The 15,904-nt window shown below is 40.4% G+C and overlaps 1 protein-coding gene across 10 annotated transcripts in view; it reads right to left on the reverse strand.

Moving 5' to 3' along the window:
• Positions 1-1,027: 1,027 nt before the first annotated feature.
• Positions 1,028-15,904, reverse strand: part of HMGN3 (high mobility group nucleosomal binding domain 3) — a 30,940-nt gene continuing 16,063 nt past the window's right edge. The window contains exons 2-7 of one of the 10 annotated variants that reach the window (XM_069488016.1): positions 11,709-11,759; positions 5,863-5,892; positions 3,301-3,351; positions 2,037-2,150; positions 1,830-1,916; positions 1,028-1,510 (exon numbers count right to left, since the gene is read on the reverse strand). In XM_069488016.1, the coding sequence (XP_069344117.1) occupies positions 1,472-1,510; positions 1,830-1,916; positions 2,037-2,150; positions 3,301-3,351; positions 5,863-5,892; positions 11,709-11,759 (372 nt within the window). In that variant the 3' untranslated portion in view covers positions 1,028-1,471. The other 9 variants (XM_069488015.1, XM_069488017.1, XM_069488019.1 and 6 more) reach the window with 9 other exon arrangements.

Consider the following 15,904-nt stretch of genomic DNA (forward strand, 5'->3'; position numbering starts at 1 on the left):
ATATCCAAAACTCATAAATTAAGGTACATTTCATAATCAGAAGCCAAGGAAATTATGAATGATATTATTCTGCACATAATAGGGTTGATATCTATAGTCAACTAATGACAGACTTGGGACAATGACACAGGTTTAAGTTCTTAGCCCCAAAATATAAGCTGGAGGAGGGCTCTTGTTTTTGTTGATAACCACAACATAAAAGCACCTAAGGCTTAGAGGAACAACAGCGTTTTTGCAGGAGTCCCTTGGCAGTGCAGGCACTACTCTCCATCTTAAGAGATTCAAATCTTCTTCATCTAAGCAGAATCCCCAGAATTCAGCTTTCCTGGGGTGCTCATGCAGTTACCAAACTTCTCAGAAATGTGAACAACAGAAAATTATGTATGTAATATAACTCCTTTGTTCCTGGCACTGGTATGTCCTTTCATAGACATATGGACACCGTTTAAAATTCAAAAGATTCAAACCTAGATTTTCTCTTTCCAATAAGCCACATACTCTTCCACATTCCTATTTCTTAGCCTAGAAAGGAGCTCTTATAATACCTGTGCCAACTTCATTTTCAAATTGACACAAGGCTGAGATGTGGTCACGTTGGGTAAAGAGCTTGCAAAGCTTTTAAGTCATCAATTGAATGGGAAACTATTTTAATAACAAATGTGTTTTAGTATTATTTTGAAAATGGGAGATTTTCAAAGATGAGCCCTAGTTTACTAGCTCTTGTTTAACAGAACTCTATCCTGTTTATAGGGGCTTTTAAAAAATGTGTTTTACAAAGTTTTATTATGTGGTAATCATTGCTGACCACTTCTGAGATAAAGTGAATTAGATGTAATTCTTCTACACTAGCAGCCGCAGATGATTTTATTTAAATAGTATCAATGTTAAAGTCCAGAAAATTAAGAAACAATCCCATTTGACCTATTAGAGATACCACCATGGCACAGACTACAGAAATTCTTTACATCTTCTGCAACAATAAAATGAAACACTCCCTAAATTTAGTAAAGATACTAAGAGGCAGGTATTTTGCAGACAAGAAAACCTTTTATTTTAAACCACAAATAGTCAGCAGGTGGCCACAACTATCCATGTTTCATTAAAACCACATAAAACCTAGATACAAAAGCACCACTGATTATTGCTCTAGAAAAACTGCATGAAAAATTCAAATATGCACAATAAAAACACCACAGTATGCACAGGACTAAAATTTTAAAGCAAGTGCATGGAATGCTGAATCAATTTTACACACAGCTTCCAATATTAAATTGATATTTATTTTGTTGGAGGATGATGGAAATTTCCAAAAAGCATGACTATGAGAGGGTAAAATGTCCATCTTTATATATTTTTGTATGCCAACTAGTAGAGTCCTAAAAAATTAGCATTTACAAAATACTTGGTAAAAATAGCTTTTAAAAGTTGTCCCAAGAGATACATAAAATCAACCCCAATTTTTCACGACAATTCATTCTCCCTTGTTATCTACAGATTCAGTTTTCTGTGCCTGTGAAAAAGAAAGGAAAAAAAAAAAGATATAGTTACTACTAAAACTACTATAACGAAAGAAAATTCCACCCACCAACACACACACTTCTGAACATTCGTTTTTTTTTTTTTGCAGTACTTCAATTCTGGGTGTAAAACAGACAAGGCAGGAATATATTATGCAAACACTTTGTTGCATTTATTGCTTTCTGCTTTTCGAACAGCCACAGAAGCCTTACCTGAAAGCTCCCACTGTTCATAATAAAAAACACCACACTACTATCTGATTCTAGTCACTGCAAACATGCAGAATTTTCTACTGTACCCTTAACTCTCACTGTTTCAATCTGCCCCTTTACTGACAGTGTGCTGGGTGGGGTACCTCTGGAGGTTGAGACATTAACAGTTGAGCGAGAGATGTGGATCTGTAATAACATTACAGGCAATAAAAAGAGACATTAAGAACATGCTATCACCGGCTGAAGGATTGAGCAATTTCTTTAAAGACACTGATTCAATCAGCGGGAGGTATTTATGGAAAGTACCTCTTCAGCTTTAGTTTCACCATTTTCAGATGGTGCAGTACCTTCCTTTCCAGCTTCCTGCTTTTCCTCCTTCTTCCCTTTAGCACCTCTGTTAAGCTTTGTTCCAGGTTCTTTCTAATGGAGGATCAAAGCACAGGGAAACAGAGCACGTTAGACATGGTGTGATGCTGGCTAAAATCAATCAGCCTCCATCCAAACACAAGGGGAAGTGCAACCATAGCCACCATGGTGGCCTTTAAGGAGACATGGGAACACGATTTTGTAGGGTTTCAACTGAGTCACACTGAGTCTCTATGAAAATCTAACGGGCTGCTGGGACAGTCCCTCCCGTGGGAAACACGATGACATCCCCCCCACGAAGGTGAGACGTGGCTCTGCCGTGGAGAGCAGCAGCGGCAGCCCTGGGGGAGGACCAGCCGGGGGCAGCCTTGCTGCTGCTTTCCAGGGAAACACCTCGCGTGGGGACACGTGCCTTGCCGGACTAGAAAGCTGGGAAAGCGCTTAAAATGAAGCCCAGATGAAAAAGAAAGTTCCTGATTTTACGACCAAGCCACAGAAGTGAGTTCTGCTTCTGGAATCACCTACTCCCATCACTATACACATAGTTTCAAACAATTCACAACACTCAACAATGCTCCTAAGGGTAGCGTGCAGAAAAGCCATTTTGGGTAAATTTTCTAATAATTCTGTACTTCAGTTTCCTTATCTGCAAAACAGGATACTCAAATCTATCTCAGTAGGGTTGATGGGAGGGTCACATGAGTAAAGCAATCAGAACAGTGTCTGGCATAGTATAAGGGCCATGCAAATGTTTGCTATTATTTACTGGCATTATAACATTATTATTAGTCATGCATGAGACTGGCCTGCTAAAACCAGTTATTCGAAGTCAGAAACCCTTCCCCCCACTCCTCGTGCTGGGGGGCAGGGTGTCCAGGGCCCGGCCTCACCCCCCACCCCCCGCCGAGCGCCATGCGAACCGCATGTTCACCAGGCAGCTGCCAAACCCCCTTTGGACACGAGGCTTCTCAGAGCAACATATTCAGACGTCCTGTGCCTCACTGACCAAATGAAAAACACATTCCTGTTAAAGCATAAAACTGTGTTTTCCGCCTTTTAAGAAAGACTGTAACGGTGGTAATGGTTTTCTGGTCAGTACATTTTAGCCTGAATCATTAAATGTGGACTTTGCTTGATTTGGGGGTACGGAATTATAACTTATTCATTGTTTAAAAAGCCAAAGGTGGGAAAGAGCACCTCTTACCTTAGCAGATGTTTTTCTTGGTTTAGGTTCGGGTTTCGGTGGAGCAGGTTTCTGCAAAGACAACTTAAGTTACACAAATATTGAAAAAGACAACCACCAGCACCAAAAGGAACACAGAAGGACAACAAAAGACAACCTCCCATTTTGATTATGGCTTCGATCATTTAAAAAACGTTCTGTCCTATTTTCAGTACCAGGTAACAACATAAAGACCTCCGCATTTCATAATTATTTTCACAAGGGAAGGGCAGGTGAGACTAAAAAGCCAACTTGTTATCCCCTGGTCCAGAATAGCACTCTAGAAACAGGTTTAAGCATCTATCTCCAATGTGTCTGTACTTCCTTTTATCACAGCACAGCAGCAAGAGGAAAGACTCAGGCCCTTGGCCAAATGACTCAATGAATTCAGTTGCACTGGCCTTCCCAACAGTCTAGAAATCACAGCACAATCACAGGCAGAGCCCAGTGGGTAATGAAGACTGCTGCCTGTGAAGTATTTCAAAATCATTTCTAAATCCTTCCACCTCTGGTGTAGATTTCAAGTTCTGTAGCCAAGCTTCTGCCTACTTCTATCGTCTTCGGTGCCAGCTCAAGGTGAGAATCTCTGGCCCGCCCAGACACTGAGCTCATTTGTCTCCAGAGCTTTTCATTAAGAACACAATTATAATGATAAGATGTCCATTCCCAATAAGATTTTTCACAGATATTATTAGCCAAAGAACCCCTGGGAAACTCTTTTTCGCCTGCCTCGTGTGCTCCTACTCCAGTCCCTGCAAACAGCGCCCACAAGCCCTGTGGCCGTGGTGCCCCTCCACACAAGGTTTCAGACCTAGCCAGCTTCCCAGGGGCCCGAGACCAGGTGGCACGTGGGGACCCTGGGGAAAGATAACCAGTTTAAGCCACAAGTTTTCTGTAGATATTTCAGGGCAAATATTTCTCTCCTAGAGCTAGAAAAAAATAAGTGTACATCTCTCCTGGCACTAGGAGAATGGTTTTTGAATAGAAAACACTGACCAGGGTTTCCCCCTGTGGAGAAAAATACATGTTCCTCCCCAATTCCTCTAGGTGGTTTAGATTCGCACAGAATCTGGCATAAAGTGAAATTGTAGACAGTTCAATTCCAGAAGATTGGCTGTTAGAAATGACCTTTCAGATAAAAAAAGAAAATTGAGCTTGAAAAGTAAGGAATGTTTTTATTAATCTTCTTACCACCCCTAAATCTGCAGTCTGTTCCCCAAATACAGCAGCTGTTATAGTTCTTAAATTTTTAGGATTTAAAAAATTTTGTTATTCCAAGCTTTGATATATTACATTAATATACATATGTTTTCTCAATTTATAGCAAACAATTTTGTTTTATATTATTTTCTGTAAGACAGACCTTTCCCCCTGACCCAGCATTCAAGTGTTTTGATGGGACCAGGAAATGAGGTTTCGTAGTGTGTAATCCTGCTGACCTCTGAGGCTCTGTGTTGGCAGCACAGAGAATGATTTCAGTGGTTCCTAGTGCTGAGGAAAAGCCTTGTTTTAAATTTTGGTTTTCATTTGACGTACAAGGTCTATTCCCTTAACTGGCTAGAGATCCACAACATCACCCCCAGCTCTTAAGTCTTCCTTACGACTCTGATATCACCTCCTTAGGGGACTCATGTGAAACACTGGCTCACCCAACCCAAACTCAGCTATGCTTCTGAACTTGTAAGTGGTCCTAATTAATGCCCATTTCTGCTTTGATTACCTCCACTGTACCAGGCATGGGTGTGAGCTGAGGATGAAGCCCATGCTTCCCTGAAGGCCAGAGTAGCTTGCAATTCCTGTAGTATCTAGTATGAGGATACACGCTTTTGGTCAAGATGTCAGTGCCTCTCCTCCTGCCTTCTCAGTGGGCAGCCTAGGCTGTAGAAATGTTAACCAAAATCCTCCACCAGAGAGTCAGGCTGATTTGTCAAGAGGCCAGCAGCAGGGAGGAGCACAAGAGACAGCAAGGAGCACGGACTGGTGAGGGAGAGTTGGAGCACATTCAGGTCTGAGATTCAGCCACACCTGCCCATCTCAGCTGTGTGCTAACCCTGAGCCCGGCCCACAGGAGGAGGCTTCAAGTGCAAAGTAGAATTATTACTTTTACAAAGATTCTCTACGTCTGGAATGAGGCTAAAGAGTATGGACTCAGACAACTTTCAGAACATTCTGACACTGGATTGAAAAATGTTCTAAAGTGTGGGCTGTGGACAGAAGGTCAGAGTTCTGTCGACTTCAGCACGTCATAGGTAGAATCCGAGGGCTAAGACTTTGCTTAACGTATGTCTTTTGTTTCTGAGATCTAGAACTGTCAAACAACATCCTGGGCTTTATATTCTTGCTAATGGGGCTAGCCACTGTTTTTCACTGACACATCTGATCAAGTGAATTGCTTGGCAACACTGGTCAAGCCTGTTAGAAATGATGACCCCAGGTAATTTTCAGAAAGAAAATAAACAAGCTCATTCCTTTTGCTGCTTTGCTTTGGACAAAGGGAACATGTATTCATAAGAACTAACACCAAAGGGGTTCTATAGTACTTACTGCTGATAATCTGGCAGATCGTCTTGTGGGCTACAAAGGAAATGGGAAAAAAATTTTGGTGATTATATACAACCAGGTTGATTTAAAAAATCTATTCTTAATATATATTATTGTGTTCAAAGAATATAATGCATGACTCCCATCACCCACTGCAGGTAAGCACAGTGAAACATACTCCAAGTCTCCTGGGCACAGTAATACTAGAGAGGACGTATTTCTAAAGAGGTGTAGGCCAATTAAGTGTTCAAAAAGTTCAAAAAAGTGGCCCAATTAAGAGTGTGGTGAGCAAGAAAAGGAAAGGAAGATGAATTTAGGCTTCATCCCAAACATAACCTCTACCTTTATGATAAAATCAACAGTGAGAACAGTGAAGTGCTATTTAAGAACTAGTCTCCAGTCTGACAATTGTTCCTTATAAAATGGAACTAAAGCTTTTAAGTTAATACAAGAAGAGACTTATGTAATGGTGTAGAAACTAAAATAGGAGTTTCCCCATCTTGCTGCTAGACTGGAAAAGAAAATGACTACAAATCTTAGGCAGATAACAAGAGAGACTCGTTTTTACCTGAAACAAAATAAACACATTTATCTATAATATTAAAAGTCTATGTTCAAAGATTTAACTACAGTAAAAAGTTCATGAATCTTTTATTTTAATCTCAAAGTTTAGAAAATTCAGAGAGGAGCTGTGTGTAGAGACTGATATTTTTGGGGAATTCTTTTTTTGTTTCAAGGATGTTACAAGTTAATAGCAAATGAGACTGTACAGAATATTTAAAATAACAGAACTGTCCTAGGCAATTCAGTAATAGCATACAGAATCGATATTTTACTGGATCCTCAAGAAATTCCACATTCTAAAAGTGGAAGTTGCCTTTACGTGTTCCAGAAATAAATGTTCCATACGTTTTGTCTGCTTTGTTCATTGGTCTATCTCCAGTACAACAGTATACTACCTAACACACAGCACATACTCAAGAATACTTGCTGAACAAATGAACTCAAGCTTTCTCCTAATTTTTCCTGCCTTATGCAGGCTTTGCCTCATTATAATAGCTCCAATGTTCCAAATGATTTTTCTTAAGGGGGTCAGCAAAAATGGTCAGTAGGAACCTGTGCCAGGATTACCAGGAATCACGGAATTCTTGAAGTGGTGCTTAGGTCAGCCTAGGCCAGCTGGTCAGGCCAAACTGGAAGAAACATTTCTCACCACCTCCACCTCTAAGAACTTTCTTGCTGCAAATAGAGGAGCTAAACTCATCTTTCTTTAAACTACAGAAGGAAATGAAGGGCCAGAGCCTCCATGAATAATTTTAACCCTGGGGTCTCGAGGAAAGAGCAGAGATGGACTGAAGGCCAGTTAGAGAATGCGCCGAGAACAGGAGACTGTGCAGGTTAAGTGGTTGGCTGGGACACGCTCACTGCACAGAGCAAGAGGACGCACGGCTCGGCATACAGCCCTGTGGATTAGTACGGGAGGACTATGCCTCTCGGGTTCTCCACAGGACACACCTCAGCACCTGCTATGATTATCATCGGTGCATTCCATGACATCTCAATCCCTCGCGATCAGAATCCAAACCCCGCAATAACTTTCCCAGGATGGTTAACTGCATTAATTATCAGCGAAGAAAAGGCAATGTTATAAATTAAACCTGGCAACAAGCGGGTATCTTGTGCTTCTTTAATAAGCTTTCTGAACATGCAGGAGCAGAGGAGCACCCACCAATGGCCAAACAGAGCTCAGCTCTGAAGCTGTGGTGTGGCCTCAAGAACTACCTACTACATCATTTTTCAAGTAAAGTACAGCAGGCAGAATGATACCCTCCAAGAGGGAAAGTGGCAGCCTCCATGCTAAAGAGGTGAATGAACCTTATCCGACTCCCTTCCTGCTTGGGGTCAACTCACGTGTACCACGTTGGTCTTACCTCACTGTTCACCCCACCTGGCTGGCGGCTGCATCCCCTACCACACAGGACCACATCTTTTCTTACAGTTCCGTAGCTCCAGTGCCCAGCAGGGGCCCTCAATAAATGTTGAAATGCACGGAACGGGGAAGCAACAGAAACATACAGCAACTGTGAACTTGGTGTGGGGGACCAGAGGTCAGTTACTCTCTAGTTTGTGGCCTGAAAAGGGGCCAAACACGTTAGCTATTACTCAAAACTGCCTCCCTACCCATCTAGTTGTCCTGAGTAAAAATCTCATTAAAGTGAGGCAAAATCGTGTGAAAAACTCTCCAACCATGATGCTCCTCCTCCTCCTCCTCTCTTCTCCTCTCCCTGTGCACACCTGAACACACAGGACCAGGCCAAGTGATGTCAGAGAGCCTTTTGGGATTTCCAGAGAGACATTCCAATCTAAGCACTGCTTTGAAGGGCTGGAAAGCTGTTCTGATCCAAAGGACTTAATATCTTTTTATAATTCAGGTCCAGTACAAGAGTTCCAAAATAAAAAGCCTGGGAAATTATTACAAAAACAAAATTTGCCTCTCTAAGCTGTCTAAACCAGCCAGTCTCTAAAAAGCATATCTTTTACTGTAAAATCATCTTATGACTTCCCACATAAAATTTACCAGCTCTTCTTTTATGTGCCATTAAAAAAAAAAGACTTTTTTTAAATTTTCCTTTCCAGTAGCCATTATAAGAGATTTTCATTTTCACTGCAAACAGTGGTGGCTGAGACAAACCTTTCACTCACTGTCAGCAGTACTGATTATTCATGCAAGTGTGGATGCCTTCCTGGAAAGTTCTACCAGCTTTCACAGCCTTAATATCTATAAATGATTGGACTGTATTTATTGAATATGAAATAGACTAGACTATTTTTTTCTCTTTAAAACTCTAGTATTTGAAATACTCATTTGAGACTCAGGCTGTTGGGTGGGACTACTAAGGAAAAAAGATATTAAGAATTTCTCTGGCCTGAAAAAAAAAAAAAAGAATTTCTCTGGATTTCTTGACTAAGTGTGAATCCTCAGGAAAAGCAGTCAAAAGAGTGGTTCTCAGGGAGGGAAGGAAGGTTTTCAGAATGACAAGTCACCACAAGAGTGACAGATACAATAAATGTAAGGGCCTGCCACTGTGGTATATAGATGCTGGGCACAAAAGAATTACACAGTACACATTCGTTGATTAACTTATCATCATTGCCTGGGTCACAGAAAATTCTGGGGAATGCTCCTCTGAAAGACATGAGTCTTCTACTTTAATGTCCTGGTTGCAAAAGCAACACAGATGTCTCATCTCACAGTGACAGCTAGATTCAAGTAGAATCACTGGACTTTGCTCAATACTGCTTAACACATATGGACCATTCCATTGGAATATGGTAGTATTTTTATTTTTATGAGATTTCTTTTTTTGCTCCCGAGCCTGACCATGTACTTCCAAGCAAAACCCAAAGTCAAGTTTCTTTTATTTCTCAAAAATAAATGAGAAGTTCAATAGAAATTGCTCAAAACTGGGAAGTAGGGAAGGATGTACATGAGAACCTTGGCTGGGGAACAGAGAAGACAGAGAAATGGACAGCGGATTACCAAATTTTTATGACTGCCACCAAAGGGATATGGGGACAGAGGATTCTGGATCAGGAAATTCAGATATCTTTCCTGGTTCTACTACTTCCAAGTTGCAACATCCAGGGAAAATCAGGTATTTCTCTGAGAACTTTGCTGTAGTTAAAACAGGGATAACAACATCTGCCAATCAGTTCTCAAAAATAGCACTTCTGTGACATTCACTATTCCTCTTCCTTGCTTTATTTTTCTTTATATCCAATGCCCAGTTATTTTACTTTACTCTCCACGCCCCCCCCCCCCCCCCCGCAAAAAACAGAAGCTCCATGAAAGCAGGGATTTTTGCTTTTTTTGTTCACCGTGGGATCCGCAGGGCGTAGAATGGTGCTTGGTACATTATAGGTGCTTGTACATTTTTTCTGAGGAATGAATCTTCCATCCTTTCATTTTAGAGTTAGTGGATGGGTCATACAAAATACTGGATGAAAAAAGGCTTTGTAAACTGTCAAGTGTAAAGATCATAATACATTATTTTGTTCATTTATCGTCCAAGTCTCCTAAAGTACTATACTCTGCATAATGCCCTCTAATATCACGGCAGTGGTAGAGGACTTTCAAAAGAGACTTCCCCTTTGTAATTGCTATCTATTCACTATAGTCAAGACTGTGCATACTCAATGACATAACTGGAAAATCTGGTCAATTCAATGGGAAAAAAATCAATCAATATACCATCTGACCGTTTTTACCCTAAACCACCAGCTAACTGACTTTTTCACTTTTCAAATGACTGTGTTGATGTCCTATAGATATATCGTGAGTTTTATTCTAGACTTGGCTTAAATGACAGGTAAAGAACTCTGCCTAGAAAAGATTTTTGTTAATAATAATATAAAATACCTAAAATATTAATATATAGAAATCATATAAAATAAAGCATAAAAATAAAGAAAAATATAAATAATAAAAATCCTGGGCTTAAAATAATATGTATAAGACAGCAGTGCAAGCAAAAATACACACATATCCTTTATGTCTATCCTAAATAGCTTGATTTGCATTTACTATAGAGGGATTGGGAAGACTATCTAAGATCTATGTACAATGGTTTCCAGGTTTTCCGATCGACAGATCAATTTAAATGTCAGTCCCTAAGGAGAAACTCAAATGTGTTTTTGTGCCCAAATCTAAAGACATTAAGGTTAGTAATAACTCTTAGCCAACTGTCCTAAAAATTACATTTTGCCATTTTCCAAGAAAATTTAAGCAGTTATCATTTTTTTGATTGGTTCTTATTTTTTGTTTGGGTCTCATATTTATCATTCTTTCATTGATCCTAGCATTTGTGTGGAGACTCAATTTTGGATCACAAACCTCACAGATATTCCAAACTGTCAGACAGTGAATGGTAGGTACCTGGATGGTAGGGAAAGACAGCTTTGTTTTGCTTTTAAATTATTTCTTTATAAATTCTGTTAATGAATTTCTTTGTACAAATCTTGTGTAGGAGTTTTGGTATCCTGAGAAACTCCTTTGAATTATTAACCACCCTATGAATCACCCAATCAAAGAATCTGTAACTAGATACTGTTTTTGTCTCACTCATGATCCCTTTTGGTTTGTAAGTTCAAGGGTAACAGCTGCAGTTTTCCACACACTCTAAAGCTCTGCAAAGGGAATGGTTGTCATCACAGTTACATCTAATTTCCTACTTTCTAGTCCGTCTTTTTTTAGAGGTTCATAGTTTTACTGTGGAGGGTCAAAGTTTCTAGCCTTTTGGAGGTGTCCGTATTTTAATACAAAGCATCTCTGAAACACTACCTAATTAGTTCTCCCAATACCCTAAGAGTTTTCCTAGTTTAAAAAAAGCTTTAATATTTTGACATATTGTGTACATCGTTTTTGACTTTAGAGATAACTCCTTTTAGGCAAATATTTAGGACCTAAAAAGTAATTTATAATTCACTCACTGGAGCAGAGAATTTATGAAATCAACAGCCTTTTATTTTCTTGCTGTGAAAGGCAGACTTTGTTCTCCTTGATGAATTTACCTATTATCTTGCCCTTTGCCCAGAAGGAATTCTCAGTATCCACTTTGACAGCAGGACGGACAGGTAGAAACATAAACAACACGTAAGTGGAAAATGCCTCATCCATGTACCCAACTAGAATGTACCTAGGCCAAGTGAGGCTATGTGTAGACACTGATCTCTGTTCCACATATTCTCCCAACAACCTTGGTTATAATAGTTTTCATTCCGATGTATACAACCATAACAATATCAAAAACTGAAATTTAAATAAATACAGATGCCGAAGATATACTTACCTCCTGTTTAGTTACTTTGGATCCATCTTTGCCCTCTGTATTCTCTGGAGACTAGAAAAAAAATATTTCAGTGAATTGTATTTAAATAAGAAAACACACATTAGAGGAAGATTTTTTTTTAAAAAAAGCTATTTTCAATTCCCAGGACCAGATAAGCTGACAGATTTTTTGCAAAGAAAAAGTTAGTTTATAACAGGATATGTTTTTTACACACATATGCGCACACAACGCACACTGCCCTACTTTTTAAATGGGAATGGCGAAAGAACTGACATGAGTCCCTGTTCTCAATGCACATTCACCCTAAGCAACTTTCCTTTATCTTTGATGATTCCACCATCAGTTCCAGCAGTCAGAGACAGTAATGCCTGGAATCCTCCCTCCTGTTCCACTTGCTTGTTCTAGTCACTTTGTTCGTTTAAGATAAGGGCAGGATGCTGGTAAGCGTGGACCAACCACAAAGGCACATTTTCACCCCATCCTTGCCTCGCTTTTATTTCTAACCCACTTCTTGATATGACCTGACAAATTTATTGAGGATTACTATTTTTCCATTATCAACTCCAGCATCTCTACTGCACTCCCAGCCTCAGCATGACAGCCAGGCTACCTGCCCACCCCAGCTGATTTGTTTCCACGTTTTGATCCGTCCCCTGGGGCAGCACCTGCCCACTCTTGTCACAGCTCAAACCTGACTCCTTTAAAGGCTGCATGTAACTATGGAAACATACACTTTACATGTTTCTTATATTTTAAAGTAAAATATACTTTAGGTTTATTAGACACTTCACATATCCCAATGTTTTTATTGTCTAAGAACTAATAATGAATATGATTAAAACAATTAAACTAATAATAAAATTAAACTAACACATTTTAAAACTACATAAAGCTGGAAGGTGAATACTCAATCTCTAAAGCACAAATGGGTAGCTGATCTGAACAGAGCTCCCATCAGAAAAAATACAAATAGCAAACTGACATTTGATACAGCAAAATAAAACTGCTACAAGGTAATGGCTCATTTGATAAAATAAGAACAAAATTCAAAAGATCATAACACCCCACTGTTTGCAGCTGGTGACATTGTAAATTAATATAATCTTTTCAAAGAACAGCTTGGCAATATGAAAAAGACACACAGGACTAATAATATGATGACCCAGTAATTTCAGTTTTGAAACCAGGACTCAAAAAAAGAAACTCTTTGTAAAATATGGTTTTATCTGCTGTATTTCTAATCTGGAATAAGTGGAAACAACTCATATATCAGTAAATATTAATAATAGAGAACTGTTTAAGTAAACTGTGTAATTATGAATATAATGGAATTAAAAAGTTAGGCAATGTGAATACATGAGAAGTCCACATAAAATAATGCTAGATTCAAAAATTTACATCATAAAATAGTATGTAAAACATAAGTCCTCAATATGTATTATAAAGTCTTTGGCAAAGACAAAAGCTTTTCTTCAAGGCAAAGGACAGTGAACTTTCTCTATTCCCTAGAGATGCCTGTTACCCAAAGCCTATTAGTTCCCTCTGTCCAGAACCCTGCATGTCTGTGAACTTCTGTTTCCCAAGTGAACAAACTATTTTCTCCCCCTCCATGGAACTTTCCCTATCATGAAGGGAAACAGAGCTTTTTCTTTTCGGTTCCCCACTCTCTTGCACAGGAATGTTTGGTTCATAAGCTTGTGTTATATCAGTCAGTTAAGATACAGACAACAAAATCTTTAAAAATCTGGGCATATGAAGACAATTCCTAGGTGGGCCACTGGGCTTTGCTCACTTCCGTGGCTACAAACTCAACCTTTCTGGCCACACACTAGACTCTCTGTTGTCCAGAAGTGCTGGGCTCTCATTCACATCTGTCAGGTCACTCAGTAGATTTCAGACTGGGTTACTCTCTACCTACAATTGGTAGGCAGTTAGAGTAGCAGCACATAGCTATTATCAGAAAAAATTGATATTAATAACATTATTTTCATATTCTTCTATACAGTGGATTAGTGATAGGCAATAGGATCATGAGATCACTCCCTAAACACTGGCCTAATGTTTGAAGTGGATACAAATTATTCAAAAAGAGAAACTTGGAAAGACACTGTATTAAAAAAGCAGGTATACTGAAAATGTCAATGCCTTCATACTAAGGAATGTTAAGACTCTAGATGTGAAGAGCTACAACTCTAGGCAAAGTTAGTTTCGATTTACAAGCACGTAACACATTTATAATCAGGAGCAATGGAATTTTACCCTGGCTCAGTGTGATACAGCGGCATGGATGCAGGTTGTGGGCTCGAACACCTGACTCGAATCTTGGCTTTTTACTTAGGAGCTGTACGATCTGGGGCAGTGAGTTAATCACAGTGGCTCAGTCTCTTCATCCGTGAATGACAGATGATAATGACAGCTAACACAAAGGGTCATGCTTATGATCAAGTGAGATGTTGGAGAAAGCATTTCACAAGTGGAATTGTTATACAGACATTATGCAATAAGAAGATACAAGATCTTAAAGAGTCTTCTGAATTATAAAATATGAGACTATATTCAACACAGCCTTAAAGTTGAGCATATTTCCATACACCCAGATACCCTGCAAATTGGTCATCTATTTTTGCTGCACAGAGTAGCAAGTGTACTATTTTGGACAGGCCCACCATCATAGGCTGTCTCATCACGTCACCCTCTCCAACATTAACTGTGGGCTGGAGACAGGAAGGAGAGGGCGTGGTGTAAAGGGATTAAAACAGAAGCTCAAAACTCCTTGTCCCAAGAGATAATGAGCAATAAAGACAAAGAAAGGGGGAAAAGAAGGGTTGGAAATGTATGTAGGTGACTGCAGACGTACTTCAACCTTCCAGCAAGTTGATGTGAAGGATGAGGAGGGGTAGATGGGACTCAGGGAATGCCAAGGCGAAGGGGCTCCTGCCCCAGTCCCCAGGACACAGCAGTCTGAACCAAGGACAGTCAAGAGGGCAAGAACTACGGTCACACAAAGAGGTCTCATTCACACAGCTGAGGCTCCCTCAGCTCCCAAGTGGCCTGATACTGAGTCGAGAGCCAGCGAGGAGGAGGGGGATACACGGGTTGCCAGATGGAGAGCACAGCAGGGATTCTGGGCCCCACCAAGAGGTGATCTGAGGGCAAGTCAGCAGACAGGTGGGTCACCGAACACCTGGTGACTGGATCAGGACAGAGAATCAGCCAAGGGAGCCCGAACTTTGGCACTAAAGGATTAATCTAAGCGAACATGGTGATCCAGAATAACCTCAAAAGGGCAGGTAACTTTGGTCAGCTACAAGCCAGAAGCTTCACTGAGCGAATGAAGCTGAATAACTGACATCGTCTAGAGCTGCGGTCCCCAAACCCCAGGCTGTGGACCAGTACCTGACTGTCTGTGGCCAATTAGGAACCAGGCTGCACAGCAGGAGGTGAGTGGCAGGCGAGCAAGTGAAGCCTTGTCTGTATTTACAGCTGCTCCTCATCACTCGCATCACTGCCTGAGCTCCACCTCCTGTCAGATCAGCGGCAGCATTAGATTTTCATAAGAGCTCGAACCCTACTGTAAACTGAGCATGCGAGGGATCTAGGTTGTGCGCTCCTTATGAGACTAATGCTTGATGATCTGAGGTGGAGCTGAGGCAGTGATGCTAGGGCTGGGGAGCGACTGCAAATACAGATTATCATTAGCGGAGAGGTTTGACTGCATGATAAATGTAATGTGCTTGAGTCATCACAAAACCTTCCCCCACTCCTTGTCCATGGAAAAACTGTCTTCCATGAAACTGGTCCCTGGTGCCAAAAAGGTTGGGGAACACTGCTCTAGGAGACATGTTGAAAAGGTACAGGAACCAGTTGTTATCAAATAACTATATCATCAGGTCCTGTCTTTGAGGGGTTGGTAAAGTGCTCATCATGAATCTGATGGGCACCAGAGCAAAGCAGGCTGATATGCTCTGGAGGGATTTGTGTTAATCCCAGATGAAGGCTTATAAATTTGTTCCAGGGCCTAAGGGTCTAAAGAGTAATTGTCATAGCAGCCCCTAGGTTCTGCCAGTAAATGGGAGAGTTAACTTCCTTAGCTGAAGAGATGGGGCATCCTTGATGGCTGATGTGTGTCTCAAGATATACCAGGGCAACTTTTTCTTCACCATTAGAATCAAGGCTTACAGTTTTTCAGGACACAT

The sequence above is a fragment of the Eulemur rufifrons genome, chromosome 15, assembly GCF_041146395.1.
Source record: "Eulemur rufifrons isolate Redbay chromosome 15, OSU_ERuf_1, whole genome shotgun sequence".
NCBI lineage: Eukaryota > Metazoa > Chordata > Mammalia > Primates > Lemuridae > Eulemur > Eulemur rufifrons.